Genomic DNA, 26,160 nt, shown 5'->3' with positions numbered 1-26,160 from the left:
TCTGAGGTACATACGCATTCTTAGAAATCTATTTGTTTTCCTTTCCTTGTTTGTCTGTCCTGGACTTGAAAATGTGTTTTACAGGAACTTGACATCTTTTTATATGTATTGTCATAGTTTGTAGAATATGATTAGAGTATATAGTTACAACATGTATAAGAATGCATAACTCTTTTGTAGAATTACGCCATAGTATTTTGAAAGAATGGAGTGAAACAAATGAGAAATACGTTTCTACCTCGGCAACGGCATTTATTTTCAAATCGTTACAAAACAAAAGAGGTGTCGTTATTACTGGATCTCCGGGATGTGGAAAATCTGCAGCAGCTCATCATGTAGCTCTGAAAATGGAAAAGGAGGGATATGAAATAGTGCCTTGTGATGATCCTTCCGAAATCCTCAAATATTTTATAAAAGATAAGATCCAGGTTTTTGTAATTGATGATATATGTGGTAAATTCACTCTTAATCAACAAAAAGCAGACTCATGGGAACAAATCGATGGAAAAATAAATATGTTGACTTAATATTTTACTCCGACCGATGACAACGACGAAAACTCTGGCAAATCAAGAGTTAGGTTTCTAATCACGTGCAGGGAGAATATATATCGCCACACGGCTTTCCCAAACCTAACTTGTTTCTCACTAATGCATTGCAGCTTTAGTACCAAGTATAAAATTTCCCAAGATGAAATAAGATGTATTGCGTTGTCGTATTTACCTGAGAACATTGTGAATGACATAGAAAATATTTGTCTCTATGATTTCTTCCCTCTTATATGTAATTTGTACTTCAAAAAGGTCAATCAAGATCCGAGATTCTTTACTCATCCTGTAGAAATAATAAAACAAGAAATCTCAGTAATGAAAATCAAATCTAAATCATCTTTCATCTGTCTTTCTCTTCTTGTTATGAGAAATAATAACATTAGAAAAGATGACGTTAGAAATGGGGATGTGAAACAGATAATTAAAGATATATGCAGGGACATTGATATTGAATTAGTCATTTCCATGATGTCTTTACAAAAATGTTTTAAGCATCTCAAGGGTATCTATATTATTGAGGAAGAGGGTATATATACAGCAATCGATGACAAAATGTTTGACATCATAGCAGCAGCCATAGCACCATATATAATGCAATGTTTAATTAAGTATGCTGACATAGCATTCATAGCTAATCGCATGCAGCTTTTGTCATTGGGTAGAAGTAGTCTCCCCTTTGCGGTTTATATCCAACCAGATATGGAAAGAAACTATCGCAAAAGACAATATAAAGAAGCAACGAGCGCAAAATACTGGGAAGTGTTTGGAAGTATACAGTCAGAGAATCAGACGTACAGACAATTGTTTTTATCTTTTCTGAATGAACAAGACACGTGTCGGGAAATAACGTATGTTCCTGACGATCATGGACGCACACCGCTGTTCGTATCATCTCATTTAGGATACGTATATTTTGCAGAATACTTTATTATAAAATGTCCACGTCACATAAATAATAAAGAAGAACAAGGTCGATCTCCTTTTTATGTTGCGTGTCAAAACGGTCACATTCCAAAAGTAAGATATTTTATGAAATTTTATTATGATATTAATGCAGAAACTGCTAATAAAACAACTGCATTATCTGCAACTTGCTTAAATGGAAACAATGAAACGAATAGTTTACATAAAACTAAAAACGGATGGTCAGTTTTACATGTAGCTTGCTGGATGGGACACACGAAACTAGTAAAACTATTGACTGATGTTGGTATAAATGTAAATGACACAACAAATAACGGCAACACACCCTTATGTGCAGCTTGTGAGAACGGTCACTATGACACAGTGAAATTTCTACTTGATTTAAAAGACCAAAGATTGAATAGGTGTGTAGATACAACAATCAAAGATGAAGACGAATGGTCAGTTTTACATGTAGCTTGCTTGAAGGGACACACGAAACTAGTAAAACTATTGACTGATGTTGGTATAAATGTAAATGACACAACAAATAACGGCACTACACCCTTATGTGCAGCTTGTGAGAACGGTCACTATGACACAGTGAAATTTCTACTTGATTTAAAAGAACAAACATTGAATAGGTGTGTAGATACAACAATCAAAGATAATCAGGGATGGTCAGTTTTGCATATAGCTTGCTTTATGGGACACACGGAAGTAATAAAGTTGTTTACTGATTTCGGTTTGAATGTAAATGACACAAAAAATAACAGCACTACACCCTTATGTGCAGCTTGTAAGAACGGTCACTATGACACGGTTAAATTCTTACTTGATTTGAATTGCCAAGCATTAAATCGATGTTTAGATACGACAACAACAAAAAGAAACGGATGGTCAGCTTTGCATACAGCGTGTTCAAATGGAAGCGTGAATATAGTTAATTTATTGGTTGAAATTGGTTTAAGTACAAATGCAAGAACAACTTACGGCATTTTACCATTTTATTTAGTCTGTGAGAATGGTCAATATAACACAGTTAAATTTCTACTTGATTTAAAAGACCAAACTTTGAATAGGTGTGTAGATACAACGATCAAAGATGGAACCGGATTGTCAGTTATTCAAGTAGCTTGCTTGAAGGGACACACGGAAGTAGTAAAATTATTGATGGAAGTCGGTATGAATGTAAATGACACTACAAATAAAAGTTATACACCACTACATCTAGCATGTCAGAGAGGTCACTATGACACCGTAAATGTATTACTTAACTTGAACGGCCAATCATTGAATAGTTGTGTCGATACAAAAATGAAAGATAAAGATGGATGGTCCGTTTTACACACAGCATGTTATTATGGACAACACAAAATAGTAAAGTTAATGATTGAGATCGGTATGAATGTAAATGACACAACAAACACAGGTTGCTCACCACTATATCTATCTTGTCAGAACGGTAACTATGACACAGTGAAATTCTTACTTGATCTAAACGGTCAAACATTGAATAGTTGTGTATATACAACAAGAAAAAATGAACGTGGATGGTCAGTTTTACATGCGGCTTGTTCAAATGGAAATAAGCAAGTAGTAGAGTTGTTGATAGATGTCGATTTGAATGTAAATGTCACATCTAACAAAGGTTTTACCCCACTATATCTAGCTTGTCGTAGTGGTCATCATGACATAGTGAAATACTTACTTGATTTAAAGGACCAAACATTAAATAGTCCTGTAGATACAACGACAAGGGATGAAAATGGATGGTCCGTTTTACACACAGCTTGTAATTATGGACGACATAAAATAGTAAAGTTATTGATTGATGACGGTGTGAATGTTAATGATACAACAACTCAAGGTTGTACACCACTATTTCGCTTGTTATGAAGGTCAATATGACACAGTCAAATTCTTACTTGATTTAAACGGTCAAACATTAAATAGTCGTGTAGATACAACAATTAAGGACACACACGGACAATCGCCTTTGCATGTAGCATATACAAGGGGAAATACAGAGGTTGTGAAGTTATTGATCGATTTTGGTATTAATGATAGAAAAACAAGAAATAGAAAATATTCTTGTGTGATATTGTGAATATAATCAGAAACAATTGTTTACCATTGGTGATATGCAGTTGTGAACGGAGAAGTAACTATTGTTTAAATCATGAAGAATCATAGAATGTTTCATTTAAATTCCTCAACGCATGATATGATGCACGTATAACGTATCATAACGTATTTTAATACTAAAGCTATTGCAATACAAATCTTATATCCAAATTCATCGGAACCGTCGAAATATAAAAAGTAGTCAGATTGCCAATATTAAAGACAAGTTTCCGTAAGAGATAGAAAAGATAAAACGTATATGTTGGCAAGCATAGGTCAGTTATCGATTTCAAATAATCGGTAAAACTCACATATAACTTGAGTAAACATAAACATTGATGAACATTTTAAATAAAGCTGCACTTCTAATGTCCCAAATTAAACATCTCTAAAAAGAAGAAAAGTTATTTATATGATAAATGGTGTCACGAAACTTGTAAGCGAGATTTATTATAACAGAGAACATTAAATTAAGTCTTTAATTTTTAGATCAGAGAAAAATTATCAAATACAAAACATGCAGAATGAATTTGAATGAACAAAGACAGGATTGCAATTTTGATGCATATATTTTTACATCATAGCAAATGCCGAATGCTGATATTGTTTAGTTTAAATATATATTTGCTCTTTGAGGAAATTATATGTCAGAAAAAACAAACCAAAAACTTTTGTCTAGTTAATCTTATATTGGAAATCATAATTGAAATTGATTTTCAATACATAACGTTTAAAAAATTGTGTATTTAAATGTATGTTTTTTTTTAATTATTACCTGTTTGTCTTTGTATTGATGTAGTAAGAGTTGTGATATTGTTTTTATAGTCCCGTTGTCCATCTGTCTGTCTGTCCGTCTTGACATGTCGGACATTAACTCAAAAACACTCAAACCAATTTGCATGAAACTTTGGTAAATAACTTATATCTATTGATGTGAGCTGCCTGGCGAGTTTTTATTTTATATTTTACGTTTTATGTAAAATTGGTGAATTGTTAACATGGTTAATATCTATTGACAATTGATTGACATTAGCTTTCTTTCGAGTTTTATACATTTTAGATTTTATTCATTAAAAAAGGGTGCTTTCCCAGTTTTCAGACTATATCTTTAAAGTACTTTGAGCAGTTTTCATTACGTTTGGCTGACTGATGTATATATATATATATATTAAGATAACCTAGTTTTGAGGAGGCAGACCTAGGTTAAAGAAAATGACTCTTAAAATCATCAGCACGTTTGGGTCAACCATTTTCATAAATATATTCTAAGCTTCTAAGCTTCTAGGTTACATAGATTATTTCCAATCTATTTCAGATAAATGCTTAAAAATACATTGATGATACTTGACTTTTACAAACGCATAACTGATTTAAAGAGTTATCTCCCTGAATCAAGGTCTACCCCCTTAATTGATGATAAATCTCTGATTTAGCTTTGAGCAGTTATTGAACTTTATATTTTGAAAATGCGACGGGCGTATCATGCGCTTATTTCGCAGATGTTATTTTCTATTTCAAAATGCTATTTTTATTTTAATATGTTTAATTTTTCTTGCAATGACACAACCTTGTTGCAAACAAGCAGATGTTTAACAAGTATTCATATGTTCATATTCTGATATATAGCTTGTCATCATTTCTCTGTCCAGGGTGTTCTTGTGTTTATTTGTACGTATAAAAACTGCAATATCATCACATATGATTGACACCCCTATTTCGAAATCAGTTTCAAAATTTTCGGTAATATGTATTTTTCTATGTGTAGAAATCAAGTTGATGGCAAGTTTCTTTCTGTTGCGACTTATTGTATGTTATTTTAAAGAGACATACTATTATTCTGTCTTTATTCTCATCGTGTGTCTGACAAAAACTTTTGTGTGACTCATATACATATCTATGTTCATTTGCTGCCCCTTAAGGAATTAAACCATCCACAGCTCATTTGGTTTCTTTGTAAATTCAAGCATTCACACTTTTATTGTCAAAACTATATTTTATTCTTTCTGGGGTTGACACTTTATCTTGATGCACTGGTTAAAATCAAGTACTTGTGATCTTAATTACAGGATAAATGTGCCCTCTTTTTTTGAATTTCTGTTTGTTTTTAACATATTCAAAAGAAATCTGCAACAATTGTTGAACAGCGATCCTCCAGATCTACCAAAATTACCCCAAAAATGTACCGATTTACAAGTAATACAAATAATACAAATTAATGTTTGTTCTTATGCTCGTCATGTTGTGAAGCCATGTATTATTAATAAAGTCGTTATCTCTACACAGCATGTCGTTAACATGATTACATTGCTTATGATTTCCCGCCTTAGCAGAGAAGGCATTAAGTTTTACCCTTGTATGTATCTTCGTCCGTCGTCCGTCCGTATGTCCCAAAATTAGTTTCCGTTCTCTTAACTTTAAATTGCCACAACCAAATGTCATGAAACTAATACACAATGCTTTTTACTACAAAACACAGATCAAGGTCAAATATTGGTGGCGTCATTTTTTTTTCTAGAGTTATGCCCCTTTTCAATTGAAAAACATGCTGAATTTTTGGTAACCTTTCTCTTACTTAAGTTTGGCTCAACTAAATATCAAGAAACTTAATTGCAATGCTCATTGCTACAATACATAGATCAGGTTTGAGTTTTGGTTGCGTCACTTTTACCGTTCTAGAGTTATGCCCCTCAACAAATGGGAAAATTGCTGAATTTTTCGTTTTCGTTTTCTAAATGAAGTTTGCCTCAACCAAATGTTATGAAACATATGCACAATGCTTATTACCACTAATTTCAGACCAAGTAAAATTTGGGTAATCATTTTTTGTTAAAAAACAACCAAATGTCACGAAACTAATACACAATGCTTATTACTACAAAACACAGATCAAGATCAAATATTGGTGGCGTCATTTTTTTTCTAGAGTTATGCCCCTTTGCAATTGAAAAACATGCTGAATTTTTGGTAACCTTTCTCTTACTTAAGTTAGGCTCAACTAAATATCAAGAAACTTAATTGCAATGCTCATTGCTACAATACATAGATCAGGTTTGAGTTTTGGTTGCGTCACTTTTACCGTTCTAGAGTTATGCCCCTCAACAAATGGGAAAATTTCTGAATTTTTCGTTTTCGTTTTCTAAATGAAGTTTGCCTCAACCAAATGTTATGAAACATATGCACAATGCTTATTACCACTAATTTCAGACCAAGTAAAATTTGGGTAATCATTTTTTGTTCTTCAGTTATGTCCCGTTATAACGTAATATGCAAGCAAAGACATCATCTGTGTACCATACACACATTTTCCCATTTGTTTGAATTTAATGTGGCACTTCTCACCGTCTGAAGAGCTGTAAGACTGCAAGAGAAAATATGAATAGTCAAACCCACTAGTCCAACTAGGCGTGAATGAGTTGAAACGATAATTACAAAATAATTTTAGATTTAGTCTTCTCACAATTTAAGAATGGATGCTTTTAAATTTTAATTTAATTGTTTTTATAAAACCTCACATGAAGTAAGATGTATATTTTGTAGGCGGATAATTTGATTGTTGATATTTGAGGTTGAAAAGTTTTGTTACCAGACTTACAATTCGTTTATGAAAAAGGTGATTAAAATTTGCATTCCCATTGCAAGTATATAATGCTTAATAGATTTGTTTTTCATTTTGCATTCGCAGTCCTATGACACATTTAAATTTTATTCCATTTACAAATGATATATGCAAAACGAAGTAAATGTAATGAAAATGCTGAATTAACGTAAAGTAACTTTATTATTCTCTTATATTATCGTGCATTTCGTAGCTTTTTCTAGAAAAGAGGGAAAATTTCAGCAGGATATAATTATTACTGTAATTACATATTAAACAGATTACACCGTCTTGATATATCTTGTCTTGTATATATTTTTCATGCTTTTATTGTTTAAAAAAACAAATCAAATTCTCAAAAATATAAGGTCCCCCTATTAGTCGTATGTACAAAATGGAAATATAAGCAACCGATTTCAGAAAAAGGCAGTCACGTTAGGGCTGGATTACGATGCTCCTCAAATTAAAATGATTACTCGCCCCCCCCCCCCCCCCACACACACACACACACAATCCAATAGGTATACACAAAACGGTCACATTTATAAATGTATCAACAGATGAAGTATCTACTGAACAAAGTAAAATTTAGAATATGTCACGGGCATCCATGTCTTTCAACATACATAGAATGAGTGCAGTGTATGTTTTCCGCAAGACAGTATATTTGGTCATCTAAACGGCCATTGGATGTTATTTGTGTAATTTGGAAAATTTATGGACTTGATTATTCACCTTCAGTTGTTGCTATGAAAAATATATGTATGATGTTTGTAAGGAAATGGCCATTGAATATTATGGATGTAACTAGGAAAATTACTGGGCTTAAAAGATTCACCTTCAGTTGATGCTATGAATATTTTCTCCATTTTTGTACACAAACATTTCATGCATTTTGTATTGCAAAATTTTCATTTTAGCCTTGTAATAGAGGTTTTTTTTAAACCTAAACATGCCCTGATATTCATTTTTGAGTTCATTGTCCCCTCAAAAACACAATCAAATGATTTGACTCTAATAATTAGAGCAATCAATTAACATCAACTAGAAATGTGTGGAGCAACGATAAATTATGTGTTCCTTCTTTTGCCTGTTTTCTTACCTTGCGCTGCCATATATCAGTTGCAATTTGGTTGGTATAGTATATGGCCTTTTTTAATTTCCCACTGAATCCAATTTTTATGCAGCCTTAACCCAAAACATCACATGCATTTAATACAGTTATGGTAGTTTTTGTAAAGACAAGTGTGCTTAGATAATGATACATATCACATTTATAAGTAAACCGAAAGGCATGATTTCAAAAACATGTAACTTGAAAACAAGTATGTAAATATCTAAATAACGTACATAATTATATGCATCGTTAAGACAGCAACCCAATGCCAAAAAAATCCACAAACAAACAAACAACATGTAAAGTCCGGTATCTAATCAATATGTCATTCTCTTAAATCTCACAAGTCCATACAAGTTTCAAACAGAAACAACAAAGATGAGCTGCCAACTACAAATACTAAAAATAAAATATGAAATACTTTTCACACAACCACTGACTATGTTTGATTTACTATGACAGAGAAATGAATGTGCTGTTTTCATTCCCTATATAATTTGATAACTTTATACAAAGCGTTCTTCAAATCCAGTTCTTACTAGGAAAGTTGAGGTTTCAGCTCAGAGTAACACTCGTGTACATGATAGCAATAATCGTTGTCCGATACATAAAGCTGGACATACTTTAAGTGAGTGTCGCGGTTTCCAAAAGCGACCATTTCAGGATCGTCAGCGTTTTCTCCGTGAAAAGAAAATATGTTTCCGTTGTTGTCAATCAAATGACCATATATCAAGGAACTGCAATATCAATGTTAAATGTTCAATTTGCGGACACAATCGCCATGTTTCATCGATGCATATAGATCGTCCACCCACAACCGACAAAATCAGTACACCAAAAACTGATGAAGACAATGGCGGGGAGTTATCTACAGAAACAGTATCAGCAATATGTACAAGATTGTGTGGAAATATGCGTGTCGGGCGTTCGTGTGGGAAAACAGTTTTAGTGGATGTTTTCTCTGGAACTTCTCCTGAACAGTCTGTTCGTGTCTACGCAATTATAGATGATCAGAGTAATCATAGTCTTGCGACGCCGGATCTTTTCGATCGACTTGGACTCCATGGTTCTCAAAAACAGTTCGTATTGTCGTCATGTTCTGGTAGCTCAGATATGCTAGTGGTATTCGTATATGCTCTATTGATGGACAATCAACGTTTGATATGCCAGAAGTTATAGAATGTGACTCCATTCCTAGTGATTAACATGAAATACCGACTCCAGATGTTGCTAATGCACACCCGCATCTACATAGTATTGCTCCATACTTACCTGCATTAGATCCAAGTTGTAAAGTTGAACTTTTGATAGGACGCGACTTACCTGAAGTGCACCATGTAACGGAACAAATTATTGGTGGCAAAGGTGAACCTTTTGCACAAAAACTTCCTTTAGGATGGGTTGTAATTGGAGAGGTATGTCTTGGGAAGGTTCATGCTCCTTCTGTTATCAACGTTCGCAAAACTCATGTGTTAAATGATGGACGACACACAACTTTCCCTTTGTGTGATTTAAATATCAAGGTTAACGATGTTCAAGATCACATTTTTGTTCGTACACCGGCAGACAACAAATTAGGTCCCTCGGTTCAGGACAGACAGTTTCCAGAACTAATGCAACGTCACTTTCGTAAAGATGAGAATGGTCTTTGGTCAGCTCCTTTGCCATTTATACAACCGAAACCACAAATGCCTAACAATCGTTATCAAGCATGGAAAAGAGCTCAGGTTTTAGACTCAAGCTTGCGCAAGGACTCTAAAAAGCTTGAACATTTTGTTACCTTTATGTCAAAAGTGATTAGTAGTGGTGCAGCTGAAGTGGCACCTGACGAGATTCCAGGAGAATGCTGGTATCTTCCTCTTTTTGGGGTGTACCACCCTAAAAAACCAAATCAAATACGTGGAGTTTTCGACTCATCAGCACTGTATGAAGGAGTATCTCTTAATAGTATTATAATGTCCGGACCGGACCTGACTAATAACCTTGTTGGAGTGCTCATGCGTTTTAGAAAGAATAGAATTGCAATAACAGGTGACGTTGAACAAATGTTTTACCAATTTCATGTTGATGAATACCATCGAGATTATTTGCGTTTCTTTTGGTATGAGAACAATGACATCACAAAACCGTTGATTGAATACCGCATGAAAGTACATGTGTTTGGCAACACCCCTTCACCTGCTGTAGCGACATATGGTTTACGTGAAGCTGTTTCAGAAGCTGAAAATGATGTGCTTTCTTTTGTTACGAATGATTTTTATGTAGATGATGGTCTGATATCTTTTGCAGACAAGTATGATGCAATTGACCTTATGCAAAGAACACAAAAAGCTCTCAAGGATAATGGAAACATACGACTACACAAAATCATTTCAAACGATATCGATGTGATGAAAGCTTTTCCTTTAGAGGATTTAGGAAAAGAGTTAAAAGATTTGGATTTGTGCTCAGATACTTTGCCTGTTCAGCATAGTTTAGGTTTGTCATGGAATTTACAGACAGACATGTTTATCTTTCGTGTTAATGATGATGAAAAACCAATCACCCGTAGAGGCATACTTTCAACTATTAACAGTTTGTTTGATCCGTGGGCCGCTAGTCATCAGTGGAAAAATTCTACTTCGAGAAGTTGTTCCACCAGGAACTGATTGGGATGATCCGCTGTCGATTGATCATGAAACAAAATGGAAAAACTGGTTGAAGTCTTTGAAATCTTTTAGTTGTTTTGAAATACCGCGTATGATTGTTCCGGTATCTATTTCTTTGACACGCCAAGTTGATATCCACATTTTCTCTTATGCTTCAGAACAAGCAATCTCTGATGTAGCTTACCTGGAGGCAATCGATGAAACTGGTTCGTCATTTATAGGTTTTCTTACTGGAAAGTCGAAACTTGCACCTATCAAAGGTCATACTATTCCTAGATTGGAACTGTGCGGTGCCGTGTTGGCTACGGAAGTTGGAGAAGCGATATATCATCATATGAATCTTTCTCCGAGTGTTTGTCATTACTACACAGACAGTCGAGTAGTGTTAGGATATATATGTAATACCACCCGTCGATTCCTCACATATGTCAGTAATCGTGTAGAAAAGATTCATACAGTGTCGGAACCTTCACAGTGGTCATATGTATCAACGGATAGAAACCCAGCTGACTTAGGGACTAGATTTATTAGCTGTCCAGACATGCAAATTATTAGTTCTTGGATTAACGGACCGAAATGGTTATTAAACAAGGAACCTTTTGATATTGTATCTTTTCCGTTGTTATCACCACATTGCGATAAGGAAATTCGCCCTGAAATTGTTTCACGTAAAACACAAATCGACAGTCTACAGATTGACTCTCAACGATACAATAAGTTTTCTAGTTGGCGATCTCTCGTCAGATCATTATCACTCTTGAGACACATAGCTAAGACTTTAGGTACTACAACAACATCTCGTTGCAAAGGTTGGCATATTTGCGTTGAAAAGGACACTCCAGATTTTATCAAGGGAACCGAGACATTGATTATTAGACAAGTACAAACGGAATTCTTTGAACACGAAATAGATTCTTTAAATACTGACCAGCATGTTTCAAAAAATAGTGCTATTTTAAAACTTGACCCAATACTGGATGAACATGGTATTTTGCGAGTAGGAGGTAGATTGAATCGCTCTACATTGACACTTGGTGAAAAGAATCCTATTTTAATTCCTGGTAAACACCATATTGCAAGATTACTAGTATTACATTATCACGAACAAGTCCGTCACCAGGGACGCCATATAACCGAAGGCGCAATCAGGAGTGCTGGTTACTGGATTACCGGTCTCAAGCGTTTGATATACTCAATTATTTCAAGTTGCGTTTTATGCCGAAGGTTTAGAGGTACTTTTTCGACTCAAAAAATGGCGGATCTTCCAGAAGAAAGACTTTTAGCATGCCCACCATTTACATATGTTGGCGTTGATTGTTTTGGACCCTGGAACATTGTCACAAGACGTACTCGCGGAAGCGCAAATTCAAAAAGATGGGCTGTCTTATTTGTTTGTTTTTCATGTCGAGGTGTTCATATTGAAAAATTTGAAGAGATGACTACCGCATCATTTATTAATTCACTTCGCCGCTTCATATCAATCAGAGGATATGTTAAAGAATTCTTTTCTGATAGAGGAACCAACTTTATTGGCGGAGCCCGAGAGCTTGGCATAGAAGCTTCTTTTGTTGAGGACTCAGTGTTTCAATCCTTCATGAAAGAACAAAAAACTGTGTGGAAATTCAATACACCGTATTCATCCCACATGGGCGGTGCATGGGAACGTCTCATTGGCATAGCAAGGCGTATATTGGACTCAATATTGTTTGAAGCTAGACATCAACGACTCACACATGAAGTCTTGTGTACTTTCATGGCAGAAACAACAGCTATTATGAACTCTCGTCCGTTAGTGCCTATTTCATCCGATCCTAACGCACCATCCATCTTATCTCCATGTACTTTGCTAACACAGAAAGTGAGTGACAATATTGAGGACTTCAGCCATTTGAACACGCGTGATGTTTATCCAAATCAGTGGAAATTTGTTCAAGTGTTAGCTGACAAATTTTGGACACGTTGGCGACAAGAATATTTGCAGTCGTTACAAACTCGTCGCAAATGGCAACACATCAAACAAAACATTCAAGAAGGTGATGTAGTGCTTCTTAAAGACAATGAACTCCATCGAAATAACTGGCCAATAGGTCTTGTTGAACGTGTTTTTCCAGGTAGAGACAATTTGGTTCGTAAAGTTCAGTTGAGGGTTGTAAAAGACAAACAACATCGTGTGTATGTGCGACCAATTAGCCAAGTTATGTTACTGTGTCATAGTTGAGACTTAGAACTTTTGAAACAAGTATTTGAGTGTTATGTTGAATTTTTTTAACACTTGTAAGTTTTTATTATTAAGAACTTTTTTGATCTATGAGTACATGTATGGTGATATTTTTCATATCAGACGGGGAGTGTGCTGTTTTCATTCCCTATATAATTTGATAACTTTATTAATTTTTTGTCTAATTGTCATTGTTTACATTTATACTTTAATTTAAGTACTACTCTCACTTTTCAATCCAGGTAAATTTACCTTTACATTTATTTTTATAATTACCTGTAGTTTCATTTTAAAGAGTACTTTCACTTTCACTTTAAAGAGTTTATTTCCTGTTTCCTGTGTATACTCATAGATGTTGTGTACCACAACAAGGTGACAAATGTTTTAAATCTTCATAGAACTTGGTCATCCTATGCTGGCAGATCAATATGTAAGTTAATTTTTGATATTTGATGTTTATTCTATACAGATGCATATGTATTTTTGAGATATATTTAATATAAAAGAAGTAATTGTACAAGACATATCACATACATATTTTGTTAATTTTCTAAAGTATGGCAACCCGTCAGAGACATTATATTTTATGCCATGACTATATATTATGGTATTTTCCATGTAAAGGATTATTTGTCTACGTTTTTAAAGCTTTTTGATATATAAATACATTGTTTTGTTTTCAAAATTCACCTTTATCTGTGTTTTCTTTAAATTGTAATTTTTATCAACTAGTATAAGGTTTTCATTTTTCTATTGTAGCTTTTACCACACGCACTCAACACATGTCTGTAACAACTGTATATCATATCAAATAATAAACATTATTCGTCAAAATGAATTCAGTGATTAGTACTTGCCACATAGAGTGTTTTGGTTAACTAACTGTTTAGCTACCTAACGGTATAATGTATACGTGAAAGGCTTAAGGAGGCTTGCGGGTGTAAGATTTTCAGAAAAAAAATAAACATTTAATTTTCATAACAAATTTTATTTATCACCTTTAATAGATGTTACTTTATAATATGGTACAAAATTCATTCCAAAAAATCAATTCGAATTGGCCCCAGGTGACTTTTAAAATGTAGATATCATTGAAAAAGCTCTAAATTATCTCCCTTTGGTGCAAAAAATGCCATTTTTTTACATTACAATTGAAATATCTTTTTTAACTCATCGGTGACCTATATTTTTTATTGTTGTTTTCGAATAAGCGGCAAATAAACTAAATAATTTTAAAATTTAAGCGATTTCTGTAATTTAGTTTTTTTTTTATTCCGATATAACCGCTTTTTCTCATATTAGTTCAGCAGAAAAAAAGGACATTAACAAAAACGTATGCTTCTTTCGAATCCAGATTGTGAGAGTAAATGAACGGTTACCCCATTTTTTTATTTCATTTTTCTATTAAGTATAAGATAAAGTTCATTTATAGAAAAATATAGCGAACTTTGAGCTCGGAACTTGTACATACATAAGGACTCACGTAGCATTTGGTTATGTATAATTATGTTTCTTAGGTAGCTTATGTCACTTTGAAAGAAAAAGTCTTGAACAAACTTAAAAGTGTTCTCATTTCAGAAATATAGAAAGCTTCCCTTCCGAAAATGTCTGAATGAAGTACAATAGATCTAGAACACATCTAAGGCAAATGAACAGACATTTTTAATCACACACATTATAATCAAAGTAACCTAACATTATTATTTTCCTTGTTTGATAACATTCACGTTGCATGTTTGCATGATAATGGGTTCTGTATGAGTGAACTGTAGTGTATTGCAAGATCAATGCAAATTGTGACGTCAGTGCGCCTTCACGTGACATATTTTTTTGTAAACAAACCGGCTCCTCACGTAACACGTGTCTGAATCATACATTTAAAGTGCAATCAATCTTTCAATCACTATTTCATGTTATTTATGTGTCTGTTTTTAGCTTTGCATATCATCAGTATTCGAAGTAAATCAGACATAATGTCATTTTTCCTGTTCTGAGTTGCGATTTTTTATATAGAATTAGAAGGTAAGTCTAAATAAGTCATAATTTAAGAGTGGGATCGGAGTTGTCCTGATCACGAAATCCTGACATAAAAAACATGAAATCCTGAAGTCCCGAATTTAAAAAATATCAAATCCCGACATCCAGATTGAGAAATTCAAAAAAGACACACCCCGCAACCCGAAAGGGTCAATAGAACATGGGTTTTTAGGTCAGGTTTGAACGCATGAAATCTCTAGTCTAAAAATGCAAGTGATAGAAAGATAAACAGATAAGCAACTGTCTATGGCCAAGTAAGAGAGGGAAAAAAACAGCATTAGTACTATTTCGCAGGACGATAAACAGATGCATAAACAGACAAAGGGGTTGGGGGAAATTAAGTTGATTATATACACGTAGGAAATCATTGAAGCATGTCGACGGGAGTGGGCAACCCTCTGGTCAGTCAGAACCCCCCCCCCCCCCACCCCACCCCTTTATGAAAAGTTCTGGATCCGCCACTGAAATTTGCAGGTTTTCTTGGTAAAGATACCTTGAAATATCACCAACTCTGACTGAGCACACAGTTTGATTCATTTTAGCTCATTAGCTGGGCTCACTTGCTAAAAATGTTCATTGCGGTTCACTGGCAAATATTTTCATGTGTAGGTAAGATGATAATCTATACATGTGTGCGAGATAGAATGATAAACAAATAATCAGGTTTTCCTCGTATAGATCCCTTAATATATCCTCCACTGAGGACACAATTTGATTCACATTAGCTCATTAGCTACACTCACTCGCCATTAAGTTCATTGCGGCTCACTGGCTTATATGAAGAAAAGCTGATAACATGTACATACATGAGGGTGGTAATGCCCTTTACTGTCAGGCGTCAAACAGTCATTCTTGGATACCGTTAGCTTCAAATTAGTTTAATTTTAATTCACTGTGATAAGTGAAAATATTCTGAAAGTGATTTGATAAATTACTATTATTTTTGGAAAACAAATAGCGTGATTTGTCAAATTCAGCTGATTTTTGTATCTTCTGAAGAAAAGTGTACATTTTATCTAGTCTAGAACCCTAGTTTTTTGGTGGGGTTCGTGTTGTTTATTCTTTAGTTTTCTATGTTGTGTCGTGTGTGCTGTTGTTTGTTTGTCTTTTTCATTTTAAGCCATGGCGTTGTCAGTTTGTTTTAGATTTATGAGTTTGACTGTCCCTTTGGTATCTTTCGTCCCTCTTTTATCGTCATGTCTTAAAATTACCGTTATCTTCATTTGGCAAGAATACTTCAATAAGGTACCCCATTACTACCCTCATACATGTACATGTATATGGTCAGATCATGTTTTCGTATGTCATTTAAATTTGTACTTTGCATGCCTTTTCAAATGAAACTGTGACGCCAGAATGCATTCTTAATATCACAAAATTAACCGATGAGAAGAGGACACATATGGCAACCAAAATATTTGCAGCCACGTCAAATTGTGTGAGGACACCATATCAAGCTTGCGTTCATGTTGTGTTAAAACTGTTTTAGGAAGCTGAAAAATACCAACAATAAATAGATAATCGGTATTGAAAAATATCAATGCGTTGAAAAGCCAATGATCTACATACATGTACAAATGTATATATACATAAATATGTCACCCATTAAATACAACTGATTTAATTTACACCACAACTGTTGGAAAAAACCTTTATGTCTATATAACTTATCTCATTCTACAATGTAGTCCATTCAACTGACAGAATAGGTGTAAATTTCATGAATTCTTTAATAACATGTATAATCATGGACTATTCTCTATAGCAATATCTGTTAGCCATTTAGGGGTCTTTTGCATTTAAAGTTCAGTTTTAGTGGTTTTATTTTGCAAAAAAGAACTCAATTTCCAGATCATAGTTTACATTTTTTTTTTATTTTGCTGTGTCAAAATGACCTAAATATAAAGGACAGTATATAGACACAAAAATGGTATATATCACATTCTACACATGAGATTTTAGCAGGAAAGACTGCCATTGAAGTATTTAACCATTGCAACTTTTTAATTTGATCTTTTCCACTAATTAAAGTCATTGAAGTAGAATATTTAATGTTTAAATATTTTAAGTTTGTCCACATTTTTAAAATATATTAATACATGTATAGAAATAATGTTGAGCCTGTTCCTAGATGCCTGAGATGGACTTCAATGTTTATTATTTATTGAAAATAAATGGAATCAATTCTTTGAGAAAAGTTTTATTCTATGGAAATGTATCCCCCCCTTTTATAAGTTGAAAAGAGGTCATATACAGTCTCGAACAGAAAATTAATATTATTAAATGTACATGCATTAAAAAATATTTAAGATATATTGTTTCAAATTTTTAGTTCTAGGTTCCACCAAGCTACCATTTTAGAAAACTGGGATTTCAATGCTAGTCTATTAGAGGGATATTGATTTTCATTGGTTGTAGATATTTATAGATTATCAGTGATCATCTCAACGAGATTGATTTTCTCGCTTGAGCCGGGACGGCAATCGAGTTGAGATGAACAATGATAATCTTTTTATCGCTATTTTACCTAGGACGACGTTGTCAATTTCATGTCAGTTTCGTTAGCAACGCCACGTGCATGCTTAGTTTCTATCGATAATTTTCCATCTCAAGCGAGAGGCATGATATGAAAATTATCACAAAAAAAGATCAAAGGAAAAATGCACAAAATAGCGATAAGGAATCTTATTCAGTGGCAATGGTGAATAGACACTGACAAGTCTTAGATAACATTTTTTAGTTTTGAATGTTTCTTCATCATCAGAGTGTGTGTTCTTATTTCCAAGAGGCACTCAACCTATATCAAAATGTGCATGAAGCAAATTGATAGATGCTAGATACTGAATGGTTATACCACAAGAAAGTTTTAACCTGTGCATATATACTTAAAATACAATAAAAAAATCATGTCTTTTTCAGGACTTCTGAATCCAACAATGTAGTATGGAATGTTATTGAGATATGATTTTGGTGGATGGATGTTCATGAAGGACCTGTAGAACAAAGTATATCACTGGATTTAGCTCTTTGTCTAAGTGTATTATTAAAGTACTTTGCTTTGAGCTCAGTTCATTGTTATGCAATTCATTCTTTGTGAAATAAAGATTTGACAGACAACTCTCATGGACAAGGATTTGTCAAATTAGTATCACCTCTATGTACAATGTAAGTATTAGGGAGATAAAAACATTCTATTTTGATTTGAACCAAACATTTTATAAAAAAAAGAACAAATTTACCCGACAATGCTACTCCCGCTACTAGCAATATGATTCTAGGTTGTTTAATACACCTGTACTGCCTGCTGAAGACTACGTCCTGAATGTAAATGGTCCTTCAATTATTAAATAAAAAACTATAAGGCCTATCTTGTCTAATCGATTTCTAAAACTCTTTTTCATTGTACATGTTCAACATTTTTATACAACCACAAAAAATTTTGCGGTCGTAAATTGGTATCCTGTGCGAAGACGGATGGTTTCCGGATAATAACTTTAGTATAAGTAAATCAATGAAATTATAACACAATGTTTATAACCACAAAAGGAAGCTTGGGATTGATTTTGGGGTAATGGTCCCTAAGGTTTAGGAATAAGGGGTTAAAATGTGCCCAAAACAAGCCTTAATCTAGTGTCAGTACAAAAAATTGTGTATAAGTATTTTAATTGTTCTGAAATTGTACCACAATGTTTAATACCATAAGTAGAAGGTTGGGATATATTTTGTGGGTTATGGGGCAAACAGTCTAGAAATTAAGGGCCAAAAATTTTTTTTTGTAGATTCAAGACACTAAATTTGAGTTATCTTTCTTTGTCCAGAATGGTTGTTGAATTACTTAAAACCAATGCTTTATGAAATCTTCTTTGAAAATTAGAGTTATCTTTCATTGTTCAGAATAGTAGTTGAATCAACTTAAATCAATGCTATATACAATATACAATGCAATATTCACTTTACTACCAACTGATAAATTAAAGCAGTCATTAACGAGAGAAATTTATGTATTACTAAAAAATTATTATACCAGGGTTTTCGATATCACAAACATTTACTAAATTTTATCATCGGTATAAGGACATCATTCGTAAATATAGCTCAACATGTAGACTTTTTATACGTTTAGGTATTTCACATCCAATTTTTTATGGAAATATTCTTTATAAAGCACAAAAATGTCAGTATTCACCGCAGAAACTAACAAAACCTTTAAATAGACTTATTAAGAAGGGATATAGTTACGATACTGTTGTCAGGTCATTAAAAATTGCATATTTTGGCGTTAATATTGATTCACTTATAGGGTCTTTGCATCGAAAAACCAGTTGTTGGCATGACACGGGTTATGTTCTTCTCATATATGTTATGATGGTATTATACTAAACCCCTAACGGGAAGGATTGTACCTGATCTTCATATGATGAAATCATAATCTTTCAATCAGTTTAATTGAAGTCTGGAGCTGGCATCTTAGTTAACTGCTAGTAGTCTGTTGTTATTTATGTATAATTGTCATTTTGTTTATTTTCTTTGGCTACATCTTCTGACATCAGACTCGGACTTCTCTTGAATTGAATTTTAAATGTATGTATAGTTATGCGTTTACTTTTCTACATTGGCTAGAGGTATAGGGGGATGGTCGAGATCTCATTAACATGTTTAACCCCGCCACATTTTTGCGCGTGTCCCAAGTCAGGAGCCTCTGGTCTTTGTTAGTCTTGTATTATTTTAATTTTAGTTTCTTGTGTACAATTTGGAAATAAGTATGGCGTTTATTATCACTGAACTAGTAAATATTTGTTTAGGGGCCTGCTGAAGGAATTTCTCGTTACATTGAAGATCTGTTGGTGACCTTCTGTTGTTGTTTTTTCTATGGTCGGGTTGTTGTCTCTTTGATACATTCCCCATTTCCATTCTCAATTTTATTAATAACCATTCAGGGATTACAAGCACTTTGATTATCATTCAAGGGTTATGCCCTTTTACAAATGGAAAGATTGAAGAATATTTTAGTTTCTGATCTCCTAACTTAAGTTTGTCTACCCTAAATTTAATGAAATGAGTATATAATGCTTATTACCTCTAAACTCAGTTTAAGTTCAATTTTTGGCAGCTTCACTGTTACAGTTCTTGATTTATGTCCCTTTGTTACGTTATATGCTAGCGGGGGCATCATCTGTGTCCCTTTGGACACATTTCCCATTTACCCATTTATTTATTTAGAAGTTACTATTAATTAATATTAATTTTAACCAAGACTATATGACGTTTTATATTTTAATATTTTATGATGTATTTTTAAAAAAATGAGTAGTTATTGTTGCAAACTCCTTTAGAAATTTGAATTGAGATCATTTTTGAATAAGGAAAAGGGGGATGTGAAAAAAAATTGGGGGAGGGGGTAAATTGTTCTCATTTCAGAAATTATTTTCTTCAAATATTTTTTTTTGAAAGGATTTTAAATATTCAACAGCATAGTGAATTGCTCCAAAGCAAAACAAAAATCTTAAGTTCATTAGACCACATTCATTCTGTGTCAGAAACCTAAGCTGTGTCAACTATTTAATCACAATCCAAATTCAGAGCTGTTTCCAGCTTGAATGTTGTGTCCATGCTAGCCCCAATCGTTCAGGGTTCGACATCTGCAGTCGTATAAAGCTGCGCCCTGCGGAGCATCTGGTCCATTCATTTGTTTAGTTCTTAATTTGTTTGAATTAACATTGGTACAGTAAATGATAATTACTACACTTTCATACCACAACAAATATTGTATTGGTACATGTATCACTTATATTTGTATCCATATAACAAAACAAAAATGAAAAGGAATAATTTTGCATTACCTTTTGAATACTATGACTTATTAGATATTTAGACATTTTAAGACTTATTAAGTAGATGTTGATAATATTGGCTTGACATGCTTGGAATTCTATCAGATTACTTTAGGAGCAGTTATGAGTCTTTGAAGCATGCTCACAAAAGTTCTTTTGATGAAATCATTTTCATATTGGTCAAAATTTTCTTTAATTCGACCAGCTTTGGAGGAGATATAATCAAAGAATTGATATAAATCAGCACAGAAGTTTACTTCCTAGCTCATCTATCCCCAAGCATCATGTCAGGCATTGTCATTACTAAAAACCAATGAATGTATTCTAATCTGAGGAACAATTGGACATTTTAACAACATTTTAACTAACGATACTGACAAAGTAATATAAATAGAACCATACCAATAGTAAGCAAATACATATAAAAAAGAGGTGGTATGATTGCCAATGATACAATTCTCCACAAGAGACCAAATCGACACAGAAATTTACAACTACATGTCACTGTACGGCAATAAACAATGAGCAAAGCCAATACCGCATAATCAGCTATAAAAGGCCCCAAAATGACAATGTAAAACAATTTAAACGAGAAAACTAATGGCCTTATTCTTATCAAACAAAAACAACAAAAAAACTAATATGTAACACATAAACAAGTGAAAACCACTGAATTACAGGCTCCTTATATCATGCTCTCAAAACTAGATATCATCTCCCATTTAGAAAAATAACACGTGAAAAAAGAACATATTATATGTTGCTCTCCTAGCTACAAAATGTTTCCAAAATCAAAGATGTAGAACATATTCTATCATAATCATTTGGTAACTAATGTAATTACTGTCTCCTACATGCCCGTCTTGATCATAATTTGTTTTTATTGAATAACACTCCTAATGCTCTGATTGGTTGTCATCGTGCAACACAGTGAATAACACCATATAGGAAAAATATGGAACTCCGTTTGTCATAAGACACTGTCAAACGTCCAAATATACTATCCACACTCATCTGTGTCCACACTTGTTATATATAAAAAGATAAATTTATTTGAAGTTTACCTTTTATCTTAATTGTATCGGTTTTATATTCAACACGACATACCTAGATGGGACAAAACTTTAGACATTGCACATGCTATATTTACTTGTGAATGAACATATGAAATATAAGCTTGCCTAAAGTGGGCGGATTACTGTTATAATCAAGTCAGGTATGTGTAATGGTATATCAAATTAAATTGAATTGCCATGGTATTACTCGTAGAGACATATCTGTGACTTGTAGTTGCTTACATCCATGTCATTTTGTCTCTTGTAAATTGTTGCATCAATATCATTCACATCACATCTCCTTATTTCATATAAACATCTTTTCTTTGTAATAATATGTTTCTTTACCCATGCAGTGGTTCAATATTTTGAAATACCGCCTTTTTTCATTGTCGACTACGAATTGCTTCTAAATAACATCATAAGGTTTTATTGACATTGATTTTTTTTAAATTCTTGTCTTTAACTTTTCCTGGTGTATTTGGTCTAATATGCCATTTTGTGTTTCTGAAGTAGATTTTTTTGTTTTTATAGTTACTTAAGTTATAGCACAATATTGACTTTTCCTTTTAAAATTGTCCTTGGAATTTGTTAGTTTCGATAATTATCTTTTTCCAATAACATATAGTTCGTTGGAAATTATCCATATCAGTATAGAAGATATGATTTGAAAATAGTTCGGTTGTAATAGTTATCAAATTTATGTTCGCTTTGATTTACTTAATACGAAGAGATAAACATTTTTGAAGTTCACCTTTTATCTTTTTTGTACCAGTTTACTCTTCAACACGACATACCTAGATGTGACAATGCTTTGTACATTGGACATGTTATCTAAACTCGTGATTGAACATTTTTGATTAAAGCTTGCATCAATTGGGCGCATTGGTGTTATATACAGATCAGGTATGTTTTATGCTATATACGATTAATTGTATTCGCCATGATGTTACTCTTTGAATCATAGTCGTTCCCGTAAGTTATCAACATTTAAGTTATCTTATCTCTTGTGTGTTATTGCCGTGATACCACATCTCCCTATTTAATTGCAAACATCTTTTCCTGCTGAGAAGTTTTAAAAGTTAGATAATATGTTTCTTTCACCTATGCACGGGTTCAATATTTTGATACACCCCCTTTAGCATTGTCAACTAAAACTTGCTTCTTGATAACGTTATAAGGTTTCATTGACATTGATGGACGGAAAATTCAAACTCTCTATGTTGAAAAGGCATGTTAATACCTAAATATTGACTGAAGTGAATTCGTTGAATCGAGCCTACGTTAGGAAGAATATCACATGAAAAATGTAAGCCATTAGCTTGTATGAATAAACACATCATAGACACCAGGATTTAAAAAAAAACACGTCTAAGAAAGAATCGTCAGTGACGATCGAATAAAACAAAGGCAAATAAAGTACGGAGTTGAAGAGCTTTGACCACCAAAATTCCGAAAGGTAAGATAATAACATTGTATGTTATTCGGGATGGCATTCTCCATGTCATTTATTCTTACTATAATCATAATGCTATTGTCTTTTTTATATTCTTGTCTTTAACTTTACCTAGTGTACTTTGTCTATAGAGTGATAATATGCCATTTTAATTTTCTGAAGTAGTTTTTTGTTTTTATAGTGACTAAGATTATAGCACTATATTGACTTTCCTTTTTAACATTTTCTTTGGAGTTTGCTAGTTTTGATATTTTGAAAATATCCATACCAGTAAAGAAGATATGATTTGAAAATAGTTCTGTATTAATAGTTATGAACTTTATGTTCACATGACACTTTGATCTATTTTATACGAAGAGATAGACATTCTTAAAGTCCACCTTTTATCTTTTTTGTACCGGTTTAGTCTTCAACACCACATACCTAGATGTGACAATACTTTGGACTTTAGACATGTTATCTTAACTCGTGATTGATAATTTTTTATTAGAGCTTGTATCGATTCTGTGTATTGGTGTTATATACAGATCAGTTATGTTTAATCTATATTTACATTTTGCCATGATGTTACTCTTTGCAGCATAGTCGTTCCCTTTAGTTACCAACATCCAAGTTATCTTATATCTTGTGATTAGTTGTTTCATTGCCATCATACTACATCTCTCTATTTGATTTCAAACATCTCTGACTGTTGAAAAGTTTCTAAAATTCATATGATATGTTTCTTTTACCCATGCACTGGTTCAATATCTTAATATACCCCCTTTTTTATTGTCAACTAAAAATTGCTGCTCCATATATCATAAAGAAGATAGGATTTTAAAATAATGTGGTATTAATAGTAATCAACTGTATGTTCACATGACGCTTTGATCTATTTTATCCGAAGAGATAAACATTTTTAAAGTCCACCTTTTATCTTTTTTGTACCGGTTTACTCTTCAACGCGATATACCTAGATGGACAATACTTTGAACTTAAGACATGTTATCTTAACTCATGATTGATTACTTTAGATAAGAGCTTGTATTGATTCTGTGCATTGGTTTGATATACAGATCAGGTATGTTTTATGTATTTTTACTTTTGCCATGATATTACTCTTTGAAGCATAGTCGTTCCCTGTAGTTACCAACATCCAAGTTAACATATCTATTTTGATTAGTTGTTTCCTTACCATCATATCACATCTCCTTATTTGATTTCAAACATCTTTCCTGCTGAAAAGTTTTAAAATTTATATCATATGTTTATTTTACCCATGCACTGGTTCTCAATGCTCTTCAACTTCGTACTTTATTTAGCCTATTTAACTTTTTTTGATTCGAGCGTCACTGATGAGTCTTTTGTAGACGAAACGTGCGTCTGGCGTATATACAAAATTTAGTCCTGGTATCTATGATGAGTTTATTCAATATCATAATATACCCCCTTTTGCATTGTCAACTGAAAATTGCTTCTTGATGACGTTTTTAAAAGATTTTATTCACATTGATTAACGATAAATTAAAATTCTTTATGTTGAAAAAGCATGTAAATACTTAAGCATTGACTGAAGAAGTTAATTACATTGTATTGAGTCTAAGTTAGGAAAAGAAATACCTCATACAATATGTAAGCCGTTAAGATTCTAGGTACTGATGGTGTTTATTGCCTTAAAAACGTGATATATTATTAAGGTCTTTCCTTTTTCAAAAGTGAAAGACCTTACTGTGTTTCTTCTGTATATTATTATTATTAAGGTCTTTTTTTTTTTTAAAGAAAGACCTTACTGTATTATTTCTGATTATTATTATTATTTATGTCTTTCTACTTTTCGTGATATGCTTTTTTGTCTTACAACATATCGAATTGATTTTTGGCGAATGATGTTGTACAGTAATGGGGTTCTTCAAACTCAACCTGTGTGACCGAACACTGATTCGTATAGGAGTTATCTCCCCGAATCCCCTTTTTCTTGTTATCCCTATATCTCTAAAACCGTAAAAGATTCAAACACACTGTTTTCACCAAATTGTTCGGCTGCTCTGAAGAATGATTTGGTTAATTTTGACTGGAGTGATCTGAAGACATCTAATGGGAGTTATTTCCCTTTGAAAATTTAAGATAGGCGATATGTTGGATCAATTCGTAAATTATTAGTCGTAGAGGTCAACAGTCTTTTGATATAAAGTACTTGGTCCATTTGAAGGAAACTTAGGTCAAGGTCAAAGGTCAAGGTCATGTTATACATTTTTGAATTTTGCTTGTTACCGTTATTTTAAAAGAAACTAACATTAAATGATCTGATGTGTTTGCCAAATAACTGCAACTTCAACATATTTAAGCCGAAAAGTTTTGGTTAACCCTTATAGGAGTTTTTTCCCCTTATGTATTTGAAATCTGTATTTCTCCACAACCATACAATTGATTGACCTGGAGTCTTTTGGTTTGAGGTCAAGGTCAATGGTCAATTTGACGTTCTAGACTTTAACCTTTGCTAAAAATTCTTTCTGATTCATTATAAAACAATTAAGTCTACTGCATAAACCTATTAATCTTTATTTTTTATATCAATTAGTTTTCCCACATAAAATCAACACGGAGTGACATTTTCTAACATCTTTTTTGAAATTTCATTCT

The 26,160-nt window shown here is 33.1% G+C and overlaps 3 protein-coding genes and 1 long non-coding RNA gene across 4 annotated transcripts; all 4 read left to right on the top strand.

Moving 5' to 3' along the window:
- The first annotated feature begins 866 nt into the window (after window positions 1–866).
- LOC139497391 (ankyrin-1-like) lies at window positions 867–3,353 on the top strand. Its single transcript, XM_071285605.1, has one exon. The coding sequence runs from the start codon at window positions 867–869 to the stop codon at window positions 3,351–3,353; it is 2,487 nt and encodes an 828-aa protein (XP_071141706.1).
- Window positions 3,354–9,498: 6,145 nt separating this feature from the next.
- LOC139497390 (uncharacterized) lies at window positions 9,499–10,941 on the top strand (the record flags this gene model as incomplete). The annotated part of the gene is made up of 1 exon (XM_071285603.1): window positions 9,499–10,941. A coding segment is annotated over one exon (1,443 nt), but the record flags the coding sequence as incomplete, so codon positions are not given.
- Window positions 10,942–11,032: 91 nt separating this feature from the next.
- Window positions 11,033–13,159, top strand: LOC139497389 (uncharacterized). Its single transcript, XM_071285602.1, has one exon. The coding sequence runs from the start codon at window positions 11,033–11,035 to the stop codon at window positions 13,157–13,159; it is 2,127 nt and encodes a 708-aa protein (XP_071141703.1).
- Window positions 13,160–13,448: 289 nt separating this feature from the next.
- Window positions 13,449–13,997, top strand: LOC139499665 (uncharacterized). Its single transcript, XR_011658243.1, has 2 exons — window positions 13,449–13,589; window positions 13,919–13,997. It is a non-coding gene; the product is annotated as an uncharacterized lncRNA (long non-coding RNA).
- The last annotated feature ends 12,163 nt before the right edge of the window (window positions 13,998–26,160 follow it).

This window comes from Mytilus edulis, chromosome 12 (genome assembly GCF_963676685.1).
Source record: "Mytilus edulis chromosome 12, xbMytEdul2.2, whole genome shotgun sequence".
NCBI classification, from domain to species: domain Eukaryota; kingdom Metazoa; phylum Mollusca; class Bivalvia; order Mytilida; family Mytilidae; genus Mytilus; species Mytilus edulis.
This window is presented reverse-complemented; position numbering and strand designations above follow the sequence as displayed.